This window comes from Gadus chalcogrammus, chromosome 12 (genome assembly GCF_026213295.1).
Source record: "Gadus chalcogrammus isolate NIFS_2021 chromosome 12, NIFS_Gcha_1.0, whole genome shotgun sequence".
In the NCBI taxonomy this organism is placed as follows: Eukaryota; Metazoa; Chordata; class Actinopteri; order Gadiformes; family Gadidae; genus Gadus; species Gadus chalcogrammus.
The window spans coordinates 20,174,097-20,191,142 of NC_079423.1; the positions used below are offsets into that span (position 1 = coordinate 20,174,097).

At 44.6% G+C, this 17,046-nt stretch overlaps 1 protein-coding gene across 9 annotated transcripts in view; it reads right to left on the bottom strand.

The window, feature by feature from the left end:
- The window catches only part of tdrd5 (tudor domain containing 5), a 30,800-nt gene extending 17,938 nt beyond the window's left edge, over window positions 1-12,862 (bottom strand). The window contains exons 1-14 of one of the 9 annotated variants that reach the window (XM_056604536.1): window positions 12,672-12,861; window positions 12,078-12,100; window positions 11,304-11,540; window positions 10,568-10,773; window positions 9,216-9,519; window positions 8,866-9,062; window positions 8,611-8,694; window positions 8,167-8,223; window positions 7,709-7,868; window positions 7,245-7,402; window positions 4,666-4,880; window positions 3,937-4,146; window positions 1,850-1,916; window positions 1,030-1,227 (exon numbers count right to left, since the gene is read on the bottom strand). In XM_056604536.1, coding sequence (XP_056460511.1) covers window positions 1,030-1,227; window positions 1,850-1,916; window positions 3,937-4,146; window positions 4,666-4,880; window positions 7,245-7,402; window positions 7,709-7,868; window positions 8,167-8,223; window positions 8,611-8,694; window positions 8,866-9,062; window positions 9,216-9,519; window positions 10,568-10,773; window positions 11,304-11,538 — 2,091 coding nt within the window. In that variant the 5' untranslated portion in view covers window positions 11,539-11,540; window positions 12,078-12,100; window positions 12,672-12,861. Of the gene's footprint in view, window positions 1-1,029; window positions 1,228-1,849; window positions 1,917-3,936; window positions 4,147-4,665; window positions 4,881-7,244; window positions 7,403-7,708; window positions 7,869-8,166; window positions 8,224-8,610; window positions 8,695-8,865; window positions 9,063-9,215; window positions 9,520-10,567; window positions 10,774-11,303; window positions 11,568-11,882; window positions 11,975-12,077; window positions 12,266-12,671 lie in introns of those variants that run through there. The other 8 variants (XM_056604537.1, XM_056604541.1, XM_056604542.1 and 5 more) reach the window with 8 other exon arrangements.
- Window positions 12,863-17,046: the final 4,184 nt, after the last annotated feature.

Consider the following 17,046-nt stretch of genomic DNA (forward strand, 5'->3'; position numbering starts at 1 on the left):
GGCAGAGCGGGTTTGTTTGTTATCGACAGCGTTGCCAGATTGGGTAAATTTCCCGCCCAATGATCATTTTCCCAGCCTAAAGCGGTTAAAAGTAGCCCAAATGGGTGGGAAATCTGCCCAATCTGGCAACACTGCTCACCAGCCAGGGATCCTGCTGATTGGTTCATAGCGCAGTGCGACTAGATTTTTGCGCGAATCAGACGCCTGTAAGGTCCCACCCACTCAGAGGAGGACTTTCCTCCTCTCTCCCATTGAAACCCATGTTATTCACCGGCCGCCAGGACTTTCTGAAAAATGAATGGGAGTCAACGGAGGCAAGCCAGAATTCAAAAAGTTAAGAGATGGCGGAAGCGCAGCGAAGAATTGAAATACTTTAAAGAAATAAGAGATAATAAGGTGAAATGAAAATATGCCGAGCGAAATTGAGCTACCAGAGTACTACAAGTAGGCCTACTATGCAGCAACATATGCTCCTGAAACACAACGTTGAGTTCGGGAAAGCAGACCCGCAGGGACCAGGTGTGTCGGCTATTTTCACCGCCGCAAGACGCAGCTTTAATCCCGGCCGTGTAGAGAAGATCACAACGCTGAGTATTTCCATAGTCCATTTGCTGCCGTTTTATTTGCATTTTGTTTTCTTTAAACCGTTACAGGCCTTGGTTCGACGTGATTTAAATTGTGAGACGCATATTTATTTTTGTAAGGAAAATGTTTTGAACGTTTGCAAAAATAAATAATGAAAACTCTGACTGTTTTGATGGAGAATAAGCATTACATGTTTGGTTGATAATATTGCCGTTCATCATTAGGCCTATTCCAGCTGCAGATGCGTTGCATTCTAAAAATAGATTAGATTAAACGAGTACTCGATTGATCCTCAAGGAATTCCTTCGATCACTCGAGTTTGGAATTTACTACTCGTGCCCATTGTGCCCATTGTGCTTGCATACATAGTATGTATGCAAGCATGCATGTGCTATGTACTCGCGTGTGAACAGAAATGACAGGGTTGCTGGCGTGTGAACTGACAGTGGTGCCGGGGGGGCAGCAGGGCCGGGCGTGGCCCTGCTCCAGCAAGACGGAGTGTACGTAGCGGTCGTCCTCCGTGTGCGTGTCACACAGCAAGAGCTGCAGCACGTCACCGTGGTAACCGTGGAGGACAGCCACCAGCGTGCGGTCGCTGCACAGGCTCTGGAAGGAGGCAGTGGCCACAGCGCTCCATTCGCCCTGCAGGGGGAGCAGACGACACACACGTACATACAGGTCAACAGAAAGCACCCAATCATGTGTCAATCACGCAGAGGTAAACTGAGCCAATTGAGTTGTTGTTTTTCTGTACGTTTATCCATTTATAAAAAGGAGATTTGTCCTTTAAAATGTGAACAAAAGAAACATTACACTGTGTTTATCCATTTTAAAGACTTTGAACAACTTCAGATAATTTAACATATTGTATCAGACAAAAGGGTAAACAGGAGAGAATCGCAGTCAGATTGCCGGATTTGATATACAAGTTAGACATTTTGTGTTTAGCAATACTGACAATGTGAAATTAAACACACACACACACACACACACTAGGGATGGGCAAAATTATTATTTTCCGGGAATCAGTTCTTTCAGTTCAGTATAACGATTCGTTTGTTTTGATTCGTTCGTTAAGTCAGATTACGTCATTTGACAGGGAATCTCACAGGTGTCTCATTCCTAACACACACACACACACACACACACACACACACACACACACACACACACACACACACACACACACACACACACACACACACACACACACACACACACACACACACACACACACACACACACACACACACACACAACTTACAGAGATGGGTTGGACTCCCGTGAGCATTGCAGGGACAGCCTGAGCAGGAAGTTGAGAGTAACAGGATCTGGAATAATAGGATGACATAAAAAAAACCTCCTATCGCGAAACCTGACTCATTTGAAATCACTTCCCTTGTGTTCACACCACACTGAAAAGACTGAGTTCCATTTACTCCAGTCAATCTCAGCCCTTAGAAAACAGAAGATACCCCCAAACTACACGTTACAACACACTAACCTGTATGGGATTTAAGACCTAAAACAAATGGGTCCCATGTTGTATTAATTGTGTAAAGGAATACTTTACTTTCTCTAGATTTAGATTCAGTGAACAAAACAAGCATTGTGTGAATGCACTGAATTCCATTGTCCAGGTCGGGTTCTCCATTTGTTTGAGGCTACAATATCCAAAGAAGAATACTTTAGCAATCCTATGATGGATATTCACAAAACCTAACAGGACGTCAATAATTAAAACTCTTTATGTGGACTATATACAGGTCATACTCTTGCACGATATTAGAATATCGTGCAAAAGTGCATTTATTTCAGTAATTCAACTTAAAAGGCCAAACTAATACATTTTGTAGACTCATTACATGCAAAGTGAGATATTCCAAGCCTTTATTTGTTAAGATTTTGAAGATTATTGCTTACAATTTATGAAAACCCCAAAATCAAAATCTCAGAAAATTAGAATATTGTGAAAAGGTTCCATATTGTAGGCTCAAAGTGTCACATTCGAATCAGCTAATTAATCCAAAACACCTGAAAAGAGTTCCAGAGCCTTTAAATGGTCTCTCAGCCTGCTTCAGTGGGATTCACAATCATGGGGAAGACTGCTGACCAGACAGTTGTGCAGAAAACCGTCATTGACCCTCCACAAGGAGGGAAAGCCTCAGAAGGTAATTGCAAAAGAAGTTGGATGTTCGCAAGGTGCTGTATCAAAACACATTAATAGAAAGTTAAGTGGAAGGGCAAAGTGTGGAAGGAAAAGGTGCACAAGCAGCAGGGATGACCGCAGCCTGGAGAGGATTGTTCGCAAAAGGCCTTTCAAAAGTGTTGGAGAGCTTCACAAGGACTGGACTGAGGCTGGGGTGAGTGCATCAAGAGCCACCACACATAGACAAATCTGTGAAATGGGCTTTAAATGTCGTATTCCTCTTGTCAAGCCGCTCCTGAACAAAAAACAACGTCAGAAGCGTCTTACCTGTGCTAAAGAAAAAAATAACTGGTCTGTTGCTCAATGGTCCAAAGTCCTCTTTTCGGATGAGAGCAAATTTTGCATCTCATTTGGAAACCAAGGTCCCAGAATCTGGAGAAAGATTGGAGAGGCACAGAATGCAAGATACTTGAAGTCCAGTGTGAAGTTTCCACAGTCTGTCTTGGTTTGGGGAGCCATGTCATCTGCTGGTGTTTGTCCACTGTGCTTTATTAAGACCAGAGTCAACGCAGCCGTCTACCAGGACATTTTAGAGCACTTCATGCTTTCTTCAGCGGACCATCTTTATGGGGATGCTGACTTCATTTTCCAGCAGGACTTGGCACCTGCCCACACTGCCAAAACTACAAAAACCTGGTTCAATGACCATGGGATTACTGTCCTTGATTGGCCAGCAAACTCGCCTGACCTGAACCCTGAACTTGGCATTGCCAAGAGAAAGATGAAAGACATGAGACCGAACAATGCCAAAGTGCTGAAGGCCGCTATTGTCATCCATAACACCTCATCAGTGCCACAGGCTGATAGCATCCATGCCACGCCGCATTAAGGCAGTAATTCATGCAAAAGGGGCCCAAACCAAGTACTGAGTACATATGCATGATTACACTTTTCATAGGGCCAACATTTCTTTATTTAAAATCATTTTTTTTATTGATTTCATGTAATATTCTAATTTTCTGAGATTTTGAATTTTGGGTTTTCCTAAACTGTAAACCATAATCTTCAAAATTATAACAAATAAAGGCTTGGAATATCTCACTTTGCATGTAATGAGTCTACATAATTACTGAAATAAATGAACTTTTGCACGATATTCTAATTTTCTGAGTATGACCTGTATATCTGTGATCTCTACCTACTTGAGGAACATGAGCTTGTCCACGGAGACCAGGTTTAGGTCTCCAAAGTCCACGTAGTAGACCTCCACCTGGTCCGGGCTGAGCACACGCTGGACCACCACGCGGTAGAACCACAGGTCCCGGGGGGCCACGCAGCAGACCTGCCCTGGCCGCAGGTAGCGCTCTGGCAGCCGGTAGCGTGCTGCGACCCCAGAGCTGTTGTAGCAGCCCCTGGAGAGGGAGATAAACAGAAAGGTTAAACATGGGAAAGGTTAAGCACAGCAAAGGCTAAGTGCCCACGTGCATGCATGAGTGTGACTCAGGAGAGACGGATTAGACAGTGTGAGAAGAATAGCACATTAGATCTCATTCAGCACACAGCGTTAGTGTTTAAATAACTTCTTAAATCTACATTTAATAGTTAATGTACTATAAAAGTTTTTCCAAACTAAAATACCTTTACAACTGACCCCTCTTTTTCACACCATTCACCCTCTTCTAGCCATATATTCTTGTATCCTTGTTTTAGCTCTACTAGTCCCACTAAAATCAGTTTTTTAACCCTCCGCTAGCCCTTCTAAATCCTTTTTAACCCTTTTTCAACCCTCGATTAGCCCTATGTAACTCCATTAGGACCCAGTTTGAGCCTTTTGCTAGCCTACTTAAATCCTATTTTAAACCTTTGCTAGTCCTATTTAATCTGTGTTGTAGCCATCTCCTAGCCCCCAGCTGTGGCTCCCCATGCAGCACCTCATCTCCATCATCATGTCTTCCAGGGAGCGGGCCTCCTGGCTCTCGCTGAAACGCACGTGGAAGCTGCCGGGGGATTCCACCTGCTCTACCAACACGGCCGCCAGGGCCCTGGGCCAGCGCCGGGTGGGGGGCCTCAGACGCTGGGCCCGCACCGCGTCCAGAGGGACCATAGAATTTGACCGCACCTGGACTGCTGGGTACAGCTCCACTAACTACAGGCCAGGGAGCGGGTGGAGAGAGTGGAACGGGCAGGAAATCAAAGCGAGACAGGCAGGGAGACAGGGGAAGACACACTAAGATGGGCAATGCAAAACAAAGAGATTGTATTTTATAATTCAGATCCATTTTATTTCCTTTAACCCATTGGCGCCGGATGCTGCGTAGCGCAGCATAGCCCCTCCTGCCGGTTGCTGCGTAGCGCAACATAGGCTTTCCTGCCGGTTGCTGCGTAGCGCAGCATTTTGTACACGTGCTGTTTTCATGACGAATGCAGCATATAACTCACTCTGGTTGGTTAAAAATACACATGGGGTGGGTCTTAAGGCTTTGGTAAAGATCAGGAGACCACCAGAACGAACTTTGGTTGGCTGAAAATCACGTCAATCAATCATATAGCCACGCGATATTCTATGTTTGTTTTTAGCGACGCGTCTAGCATGCGACCGAGAAGTAGCAATGAACATGGAGGATTTTGATAGCGATGGCAGTGATATTGTCATAGAATTCAAGGGATTTGAGTATGAGAATGAGGACGAGAATGATTTTGTGCCGGTTGATCCACTGGATCGGGCACAGAAGTGGGAATTTTTGGACACCGAAGGAGAGGAGGAGGATAGTCTCGCAAAGCCAGACCAAACTACAGCAAGTAGAATGAAAACAAAGACATTCTCTCGCACACCAGGGGTGAAACAACCGATCCCCTTGGATGCTAGCCCACTCGATGTGTTTTCCAGGATCTTTACCGATCAGCTGTGGGACACGTTATTGACCGAAACGAATCGGTACGCGCAACAGGTACGAGCTCAGACCCCCACGACCTCAAGTGGACCCCGGTCCCGAAAACAGAAATGAAAACATTCCTCGGGCTGTGTCTTTGCTTTGGAATTTTAAAGCTACCAGCACGCCGCGATTACTGGAGGCAAACTAAGTGACTACCAAACAAATGTCAAGGGACCGTTTCGACATGATCTGGAGGTAAATATTTATGTTTTCTTTTCTTGTGCTCTCTTCCCAGTTCCATTCTCTTCTCTTAGAAAACGGAATGGCCAGTAATGATAGTGGTGCTATAGCAATTACTAATGGTGATGATGGTTGATATTGAATCAATACAATAATGTTAGTTATAAATAGAATAATGGAATAATGAATAAATAGTAATACAATTATGAATAAATATAAATAACATAATACAAATAAACACAATGATGGAAATAAATGTCAGGCTCAAATTCTTTGTCATATATGCATTTTCAGATATCTCCATCTAGAAGATAACTTGGACCCTGCCTTGGATAAATCTGATAAGCTGTGGAAGATCCAGCGGTTCATGGACCTCCTCTTGCATCAGTTCCAGGCCCTCTATGAGGTCAATGGGTTTGTGAGCGTGGATGAGTCCATGGTAAAATACAAGGGACGCCTTGCCTTCCGGCAGTACCTCCCCATGAAGCCGGTGAAGTGGGGGATAAAGGTGTGGGTCATGGCAGAGAGCAATACAGGCTACGTAAACAATTTAAGTTTACACAGGGGCCATTGTAGGCAAGACCGAGACAGGCCTGGCTTACCGGATTGTGTCAGACCTGGCTAAACCGTATTTTGGGTCAAACTTGTGTGTTTACATGGACAACTTTTACACCAGCGTGAAGTTGTTGCTGGATCTGCAGGTCAGGGGTGTGCCTTTACAATGCTTTGGTTAAAATGTTATTTGTTGTATTTTATATCATTGATTTATACTGTTTTTTCTTCTTAATCTTGTTTTGAGAATGTTTTTAAAATGTTGCTGTTATGGTTGTGCTCAGGGAGCATGTTTTAATAAAACCTGTAGTTCTTACCTTTACAATGCTTTTTATTTCATGTTTCTAGGTGCTCCAGAGGTTTAGATATTAAGGTTTAGGTAGACGTTGACAATTCTTACTCTTTTCTCAGAAAACCCTCAGGAAATTAGGTTCTTTTTCCTAGAATAGCATAGGATTTTAGCAGGCGTTTTTAGCAGGCGTTTTAGGCATAAATGGGTTAATATGCTTTATGTAATATTTATCATCACTTGTGTGTTTTTTTTTGTGCATAATCATAACCTCAACCTACTATACATCTGCTGATAACAAACACTTACAGTCAAGATAAGATTATTAATTCTTACAGGTAAGATGGATGTCACAGTAAATGTGATTTGACTTTGTTGTACAAGAGAGCCTGGAGGAAGACCCTCACAATTTAGGGCAATCCCAAGTCAGGGGTTGCATGAGCTGTTGACGGATTGGACTTGACACCAGTTGAAGGTGGAACGGGCAGCTAGATGGACCAATGGCAAGTGAGGGAGCTAAACCGGTAGAAGCAATGCCCATCAGACTAGGGTTTACCTGCTGGTTGGTAAGAAAGGAGGTGAGGCAGGTGGTGGGATCAGGCTGGTCCTCTTTCTCCTCCTTGTCATCATCTTCATGCTGCTCCCAGAGAGAGCGCCTTATGCTCTGGTACAGACAACCTTCTCTCCGTCTCCCCTCCTCTCCCCCACACTCTGCTGGAGGATACAGAGATATACACTCTAAGCTGCTGGCTAACATTTGGCCAACAGACAAAAACATAACCGAGCTAACTCTTCACATAGATAAGAGTAGCAGGGTGGCAGATAGGAGGACAGCCAGAGAGAGCGAGAGACAGCCAGAGAGCAAGAGAGAATGAGATTGGGAGGGAGACAGAGAGTCAGTGAAAGAGACAGAGCAGGAGAGAGACAAGAAGAGACAGGCAGAGAGACAGGACGACATAAGAAATAAACATGAGAGAGAGATGGAAAGAGAGACAGGTAAACAGACAGACGTGTTCTGACCCGACTCAGTGTGCTTGTTGCTGAGGTTCTTGACTATCCAGTGGGGGTCCTTGGTGCCCCCTGCTGGCTCCAGGTGGAAGACGTCACTCAGTGCCGCCACCAGCTGTGTGACGCTGAGGAACCCACTCTGCAGCACTGGAAGCTCCTCACCAAACACCCTCTTGACACCATAACAACCAGTAGAACCACCAGCAGTGCAGCAGAACCATAGGATCACATCACAGAGAAGTCGTCGTGATATCAATAAGTTAATGGATGTTCAATAATATTAAATGCCAACGACTATACATTTTCTACAATAAAAGGTAGCATCCAATGGTTCTACTGTTAATCAATTTTCAACTGAAACATTCAATAACCCCCACAAATAACCATAAAATATCAATTCAGGCACAGTAAAATGAAATGTATGACACATGTATCAGATGATACCAGAGGATTGTTGGAGCAGAGCCTACCTTGTAGTGAGTAGGCAGGTCGTGAACGGACAGCCCCTGGCTGTGGTCTCGAACAACCTGCAGAGTGTAACTCATATCAGCCTGCTGGGGGGACCGGTCGAGACGGGGATAGAACATCATTTTTACTACCTAGTGTTTGATGGCTTTTTGTTATAGAGTTGAAAGGAATTCGACTTTAGCCCGGCTCGGGGATCGAACCCAGAACCTTTAAGGTGAGAGTCAAACACCCATGTCAACCTACTATCCTGCCCCGTTTCCTGTGCTTCCTATGCTAGGTCAGATTTCTTGCTATCTTGTTAATTAGCATCCTAGCAACTATGCTAGGTCGGCCAACCTCTTGACTTTCAACTCATTTGGGAAGGATGCATGGAGGTTGCCATGGAAACACTTCCAGTACCATACTACATATAGGAGACTGGTCTCAGTGAGGGTCGGGGTCCAGACCTGTTGTAGCTTGTCCTTCAGCTCCGGACTCACGGAACCTGCGTAGCCATTCTCAAGAATCTTCTGACGAAGCTCCGTCTCCAGCTGGCAAGAGGGCACAATAGCAGAAGGTGACAGAATATTGACAGAATACTTAGCATGTGAATCACGATACGGAACATTGTGGGAACATCAATTTACTATTTGATCAACAGACAAGAGTCGAATCAAAGAATGAGCTGTCTATAGGATGAATGAATGAATGACAAAACACACCTTGAACATGAACTTCTCCAGGAGCTGTCCATCTTGGTAGGGTTGTTGAGGTTCTGGGCCGGTTGGTTGATGTGGGGGTCCGTTATCTGGGACCCGCTCTGACCCATTACTGATTGGATCCCAACTTTTACAGGAAGACACCAGGGAATTCTGGGTAGCAGAAGTAGTCCTCTGGCTCGGACTACACTGTGACGGTGCTACAGTTTGTGATAAGAGTATGTTACACTACTAAACATACTTACTATTAAGCAAACGCTCTTATCAAGAACAAAATAACATTTAATATAAAAACATGACATTAATGAGATTGTTAGGGCATAAAGCCCACCTGCAAAGATTCCCACACCCACCTGAGCTTTGTCCAGGCTGTAGTAGCCCAGTCTTTGGATTTAAAGGAGAGAATAAGCAGGGAGAGGGTCTGATGGCCTCAGGCTTCACAGATTCTGTTTTGGGCGACTGAGGTCTGGACTGAGGCCCCGGCTGTTCCGGCTGTTTGAAGCTGACAACGGAGCCCATCCTGGTGTACAGGATGCAGAGGTCCGGCACGCGGGCCAGCATGTCCCCCAGCGAGTAGAAGCCGTAGTCAGTGTAGCGGAGTGGGTGACCGAAGCACTGCTGGAACCTTCTCTCCAGCTCCGAAAGACGGAGCGGACCCTGGAACCAGAATCAGACCAAAACCAATTTTTTTTTTATAAGATTCACACTTTATTGGCAGTGTGTATAAAAAAAGAACAAATAATTCAGCATAGACCAAGATATAAGGCTTTCATTGAGGTTGCACTCATGTTAAAATGGATTGTTTCTGTTGCTGCTGGCCAAACCCTCTTTGAGGCTGTGCATAAACCAATAGGTTTATGCACAGGTTAACGTTTATAGCTACGTTTTTAGCTACGTCAACGTTCTATAGAGTGCAACAGTGACCGCCCCCTTTTAAGCCTGGAACCAAGCCAATCATTCGGCAAGGTAGTCAGAACCATAAAACATTTGAATAGGGGCAAAAAATAATTTGAAAAACTGAAAAATCGTATAACCTTTGCCATTATTATATTGATTTTTACAAGTTGGGTCATATTCTGTGTTTGTGTGTGTGCGTGCGTTGTTTTCATCAACATGGTATGTTCCTTTGTAGATGACTGCAGTCACCACGTAATAACGCGTTTTTAAAACATGTGAATTCAGTCTCAAGTTACCTATTAATTGAACATTATGTATTCCTATGCTTTCATGCTACCAAAATGACTAAAAAGCACTGCTATTGCTAAATCATATATTTTTACTTTTATTTATATATAAATAAAGGAAAATAAAATATATCATATATTCTAGATCAACATATTTTTCATCATGTAGAGTTCATGAAGAAGCTCTAACCAGGCTGACGACTTGAATTTTGCGGGTGCGGGTAAACGTTTCTATGGTTCCAGCGAGCTCAGCCAATCGAAGAAGTCATGTAATACTTCAGAATTTATGGATAGTGCAGTGGTTTCAAAGTCGCGAAGAAAACTTGTTTTCTAAAAACGAGATGTTGCCCGTTAAACTTGGGGCTTCTACAGGAGAATACACCATTGATTCACAATATAACGGCGTGTGGCAAGTATACTTGGTTACGACATTATGGCTTTTAATCAAAACCTCTATTGAGAAAATAAATGGTATTATTACTTCCGGAAGCACACCGTCACTCGCAGTCCGATGGCAGTACCTGGGAGATCAGCTGACGTAGCTGGGATCTGAGCTGGGCAGGGAGGGCCGGGGGTGCCCGGCCCCACCGAGGCAGTATAATAGGGGCCATGGGGCGGGGGTACCGCATGGGGAAAGACCTCAGGTACCCCCTCTTGTTCTTGGGCTTGGTGAGCCGCTGCTTGGAGACCAGCTGATTGATGCCTTCAGTGCTCTCGTCAGAGACCGCTATGGTGGAGTAGGAGGATGTAAAGATAAAGGAGGAAGGGAGAGAGAGTAGAAAAGAGGCAAATTAGAGGATTAAAGAGGGAAGAATGGTTGTGAGGAGGAGAGAGGAAGAGGTTGAGGATAAATGGAGAGAATGTGATGCGAGAGAGGAAATGGAGAGTGAATAGCAAAAGTGAAGAGAGGAGTGGAAGAAGAGCGAAAGAAGAGGAGGAGGTGAGAATAGGAGATGAAAGACAGTGAGTGGAGGAGTGGTGTGGAGAAGGACAAGAGAGGATATGATATAAAATGAGTGGAGAAAGGAGGATTAGAGAGGAGGTCAGAGGGCCCGAAGAGTAGTGAAAAGGAGATATGTCTAAATCAGTGTCACATCTTAAAAGGTGAATATATATAAATACACTTGACACAGCGGGAAAATCTGTGTTCAGCTAATTGACAGCCTCTGGGTGTTTTAGTTACATGACAGACATTTTCATCTTTTAATAGCCAGTCTACCCCAAATGACACAGCATCAGTGACCACATTGGTCTTACCTTTTAGAACAAAGCTGCCGTCTTCCAAGTATATGAACGACACCACTTCAGGCATCTCTTTGGCCATATCCAGGATGCTCCGGAAGCCCAGCTCCTTCAGGGGCATACGCTGGCCCAGCATGCATACGTAGTCCTTCCTCAGCTGCTCTGCACTCAGACCCAGCTTGGAAGAGAGTAGTAGAGAGCGGACATCCTTCTTCAGCTTGGCCAACGTCTGATCCTGGCTCATCATCATGACTGTTGTGAAAATGAGGAGAAAAGACTCTTAAGATAGCGGAAAGAATACAAAAACAACATTAGTGTGGAGTGGACATTAAGTTGTTTTTAATGTGCACTTTAATGTGCAAGTCTCAAGAACTGCTCTTTCTGCGTTCTTTCCTAACTTTGCAGTATGTCGGTAACGTTACAAGCGTCGAGAAATGACCTGTAGGCCTACCATCCTGCATTTAGTTATCCTGTTGCAGCATTAACGTTACACCCTACCTTTACATTCTAGTGGCATCTACCCTCGTTCACATAAGACTAAATTTGCCTTGTTATATTGAATACCAATGTTGCAGAATTACACGATAACTTTACATTGTAGTGGTATCTGCACTCATTCACGTGATATGAACATCACCGTGTTGTCTTTAAAACATGTTGCAGCATCAGACCATGTTTTATTACCATCACCAGATTGGTTAGCATTAGCTTCCTTCCACCTATTCCCGCTAAAGTCCGTAGTTTTTTTAAGTTGTTTCTAATGACTGCCTGAAGTAGTGCGGTACTTACCGACTTACTGCAGAGCAGCTGACCTACAGGGGAAATTTGATTGAGAATTCAAAGCATTTTCTTATTTGCTTATTTCAATGCATCGATTAACGTTAGATCGGTTATTGAAGTGCGTGGAGTCACGTGAGGAGTGGACTGGGTTGATGAGCGTAGGGAGAGCCCCGGCATCAAGTGTTCGATTGAAACACTTTTCAGTTAAACGTCTTTTTCAAAGATGACATTACATATACAAATAATTTCAACATGTGATCAACAACTCACATGTGTGTTCTCTTAGTTACAAGTGTAATTTAATACATATGTTGGATGATCGAGCTGTTTTTTAACTTTGAACGTAAGTTAACATCTGTTTCAAACGCCCCGCCTAGTCGGAACGTTTGAAACACACATGCGGGACGAATGAAACAGCATATTCTAAAAAGAAACTATTGACCTTACTCTTGTTTTTACGCAACATACCGGACAACATAGTAGTGTACTCGTCATTACTAAAATTTCACATAATGCCGCATGATATAAATAGGTTAAAATATATTTTTGGCCCGTGCGTAATTGTGCGTAATTATCCACATACACATTTCGATTAAAACTCACCTTTCTTATTTTGGACGACTAAATTGCATTAAATTTACTAATGTACTAATTCATCATCTGTTGTATAGTCATATCGGTTATTGAAGTGCTCGGAGTCACGTGAGGAGTGGACTCACGTGACTCCTCACGGCATGAAACAAAAAACACAACTATTTATTACAAAAAAACTACCGCAGGAAGGATTTTACTTAGCGCTCTCGAAAACAGGTTCGGGGGATAACATTTGAACGGTGGGACGTCATTACACGAAATTTCGCTGGGTTGGTCAGTCTTGCGTGCTGAACGTAGTGACGAAATTTGACGTGAAAGCCTTGCGTGGTTTTCGAGGGAATCGACCCGGCTCTCCCCCTACAGTTTTGTATATTTAAGCAATAGATCACGCCAGGCTGTGGTATGTGCTCATTATACCACTGTTCAGTGGCGTGCACAGACATTTTGGGGGGCAGGTGCTCAGGGAAAAATAAGGGCACATTAAAGTGTCATTTCGAAGTGAAGAGTGATCATTACCACTTTTCTAAAGCAGCATCCTCCTCACTGCCATGTCTTGATGTTGATGACCTCACTATGATTGATCTTGATATATTTTTCTATAGCAAGCAGGAGAAGGTCAGAGAGCCGTTCTTCTCCACACAGACTTCCTAGTTTAGTTTTGATAATTTTCAGCTTTGAAAATTATCTCTCCACAGAAGCAGTTGTCACTGGCAATGTTTCATCGATTTTTATCATCTTCACAAAGGCAGGAAAGATGAGCCGGCCACTGTTTTCCCTCAGTATGGCAAAGATTTCTTTGAGGTCTTTTGCAGGAAAGCTGGAGTGGAACACCTTTAGTTCTGTCTTCAGCTGGTCCTCGTCTTCTCCATAGAAATCAGGATGTGGACGGCTTCCTTGGCTTCTGCGTTTGGCGTGCTTACCCAGTTGGCATGTACCATGAAGGGGTGGAAGGACTGAATGATTCTAGCAGTGGGACTTCAGCTCCTCAGTCACAGTATCCAGAAAGGAGGCTTAGGGGGCAAACAATACACTCTAGACTCAATTAATTTATGTGTTACATCGCCGGTTGGGCAGGGCAGGGGAGTAGGTGTGTGTGGGCAGCAGCTGTGAACTACAGCTACAACGCGCCTCCGTTTGTGTCCGCTCTGCGCGTTCATGTTGACAAAGGAAGAGAGTTGTGTGCGAGGAGGAGGGGGGGGGGGGGGGGCATATATATTGGGCCATTATTATCACACGTTTTTAATTGTCGAGCCTTTATAGATGATAATGTCGGCATGGGCCACATACACTGTTTAAAAGAAAAAAAAAAAAAAAGAATTCAGATTATTTTATTTTTTTCAAAAGGGCACTTGATTGGGTCAGGGGGCAAAGGGCAGGTGCTATAGCACCACCTTGGGTCTACCTGTGCACGCCACTGCCACTGTTAAGGGGCGTTGTCCGGCCCCGACGCGCAGCGGAGGGCCGGCGACCCCCTTCACAGTGGTATAATGAGCACATGCCACTGACTGAAGTGATCTATTGCTTTGATACAACGGTTACTGTTATGGCGAAACGAAAGTCATAGACACACTACATTTAAAAAGAAACCAAGAAAGTCAAAATAGCCGTTTTATAAAAGAATACAAAAAAGTAGTCCCTCCTGGCTGCCGCTATGCGTCGACGGTCGCTATGCAACACACTTTAGCGTCCCTCCGAGAGAAGGCTCCGATAGAGCGGTTCGCCGGCAATTTATCCTATGGAGCAGTTCACTCGCCGTGTGCCTAAGCTTTCGTTAGTCTCTCCATCGCCGTGCTCACTCCCGGAGTAACAACATTTATACCCTCTCCATCATCCAACATATGTTTTACTTTGTAACTGTTTCTACTTCCAGGCGCGGAGTGATATGCAAACGTTCACAAAATGATTGGGCGTCATAGCAGTTATGTATACACTCATTATTAGTTCAGTTAGGAACCAATCAGATCGCTGGATTTAGGTCCCCCGTTGTATAAATATATATATATATATATATATATATATATATATATATTATTTCGTCATTTATCATAGTTCAGATATGACTCAGTTCTGCAAAGTCGATGTAGAACGAAGCACAAAAAAGTCAACCATAAGGAGACACACACGCACACACACACACTTCTTTCCCAGTAAGTGTGTCAGTGAATGACGTGACGAGGATGGAGGCCACCCCGGTTGAATCTGTAGTTTTAATTAAAGGTCCCATGACATGCTATTTTATGTATTCTTTAATATAGGTATTAGCTGGCAACTAACACAGTATTGAAAGACGTTCCCGAAATTCAGCCGTGGTGCAAAGTTACAGCCACTCCGAGCCAGTCGCACATTGAGCTTCCCCCAAATGCGCTGTTTTGGCGCCTGTAGCTATAATGCAAATGAGGAGGAGCGAGGCGGGTCAAGGAGGAGGGTGGGGGTGTGGCCCTGAGCAGCTTGCAGCCACGGTACCATGCGCTCTGTTTACAGTGGATGTATCGCAATGGCGAGGCGCACACAGCCTTTAGCCGTGTTCTGTAAATATTCTAGAACACACGGGAGTCCTGGAGCTATATATCTAAACATTATCATATAGCCTACATAGATATCTATATCATATCATATTTATTATCACGGCCAAAAGCTGTGGGAGCCGATATTATGAATCTCAAATGATCGCGTTGGGTTCTCCGACGTTCTTGGTTCTTCCACGTTCACATCAATGTGAAGTAGACTGAACCGCGACAAGGAGGAGAAAGGGATTGTTGCCGGGCAGCGCTTAGGCACCAATGCCTCCGGCGGTGGTCCCTCAGCGGGGCTCAAGCGGGAGACATTCGCCGCCAACAATCCCTTTCTCCTCCATGTCATGGTTCATGTTCTTGAGGGAGTCAAAGCCAAAGTTCCTTCCCCCCAATTCATTCTCAACCTTGGCTAAGATAATCCCCATACGAGTCTCGTTGTAGAAATACCAGAGACGAGAGTCCGACGTGTTATGCGCCATAACACCAAAAGCAGAACGGTTATCCAAATAACAAGGAAGTGTACAACACTTGCGTTACAGTCCTGGAGCTCTATATCTAAATAATTTCATGTAATACATAGATATCTATATCATATAATACATATGATCACGGCCAAAAGCTGTGTGCGCCTCCAGACGATATTATGAATCACAAACGACTTTGTCGGGTTCTGCGACGTCTCTGGTTCTTCCACTTTCACATCAATCTGAAGTAGACTGAACCACGCGCTGCCTGCTGCCCGCTGCCCGCTGCCGGGCGATGGTGCCTCGTGGGAACCGGCGGCATGCCGCAGTTCATGTACTTCAGTGAGTGAAAGCCAAAGTTCCTTTCCCCCAATTCCTTCTCAACCATGGCTCAGATAACCCCCACTACAGTCTCGTTGTGGAAATACAAGAGACGTCAAAGAACCGACAAGAAACACTTGCGTTACAGTGTGTGTATTCACACAAACACATTTGGCGCTCGCACGGTCGTGTCTCATTGACGGGCCAACGTCTCTGGGCGGGCCAGGCAGAGTAAGGGGAGGAGCTTAGATGCTTTATGACAACATAAATAAAGACATTCCAAATCGGCGCGCTTGAGCCTCCGTTTTTTCAAAGGCGAGCAGAACAGCTAGTGCCCGTTTTACACCAAACGCAAGTTTTAGCCACTGGGGGACCATAGGCAGGCTAGGGGAACTCATATTTATGTTAGAAAATAAAGTGAGATTTTCATGTCATGGGACCTTTAAAACTAATTTGGGAGTGCCAAGCTTTCTTTTGAAAAAAAAACTACAAAAAACTCACATCAGCTATGTGATGGGACGAGAAGACCTGAATTCGCACATTCCTGTCCAAGCAACAGAGTAACTCCCTTAGGAAGAATGCCCTATAGGTGTCCTTATTCTGTCCCTCTGCAATTTGGTCATATTGCTGCTATCATTCTGTGTAGAATTTGTTTAGAGAAAGCCAGCCAACTCGTCTCCCACAGACATCTAGAAGTAATACTGTGAGGACCTAGTATCGAGTCGACGTAAAAGTGAACATTTGAGAGGGGAAAGAGAGAGGAGTATACTGACAGAAAGAGAGAGAGAGAGAGAGAGAGAGAGAGAGAGAGAGAGAGAGAGAGAGAGAGAGAGAGAGAGAGAGAAGCACACAGGAGAGATCAAGGAGAGCAGTTTTCTCCCCCTCAAGCCTTCTTCAACCACCTCCTCAAACCACCACCACAAACTCCTTCACCGATGCTCCTCACCGCAGAGCTGGTTCCGGCTGGGGGGGAGGAGAGAAGGAACTCCACTCGTCCGTCCAGGGGAGAACAAACCAAGTCCCCCCCAGCCAGCTCCAAGGCATGCCACCCCCCAACCTCCAGCACCAGAGCCAGGTCACATGAGG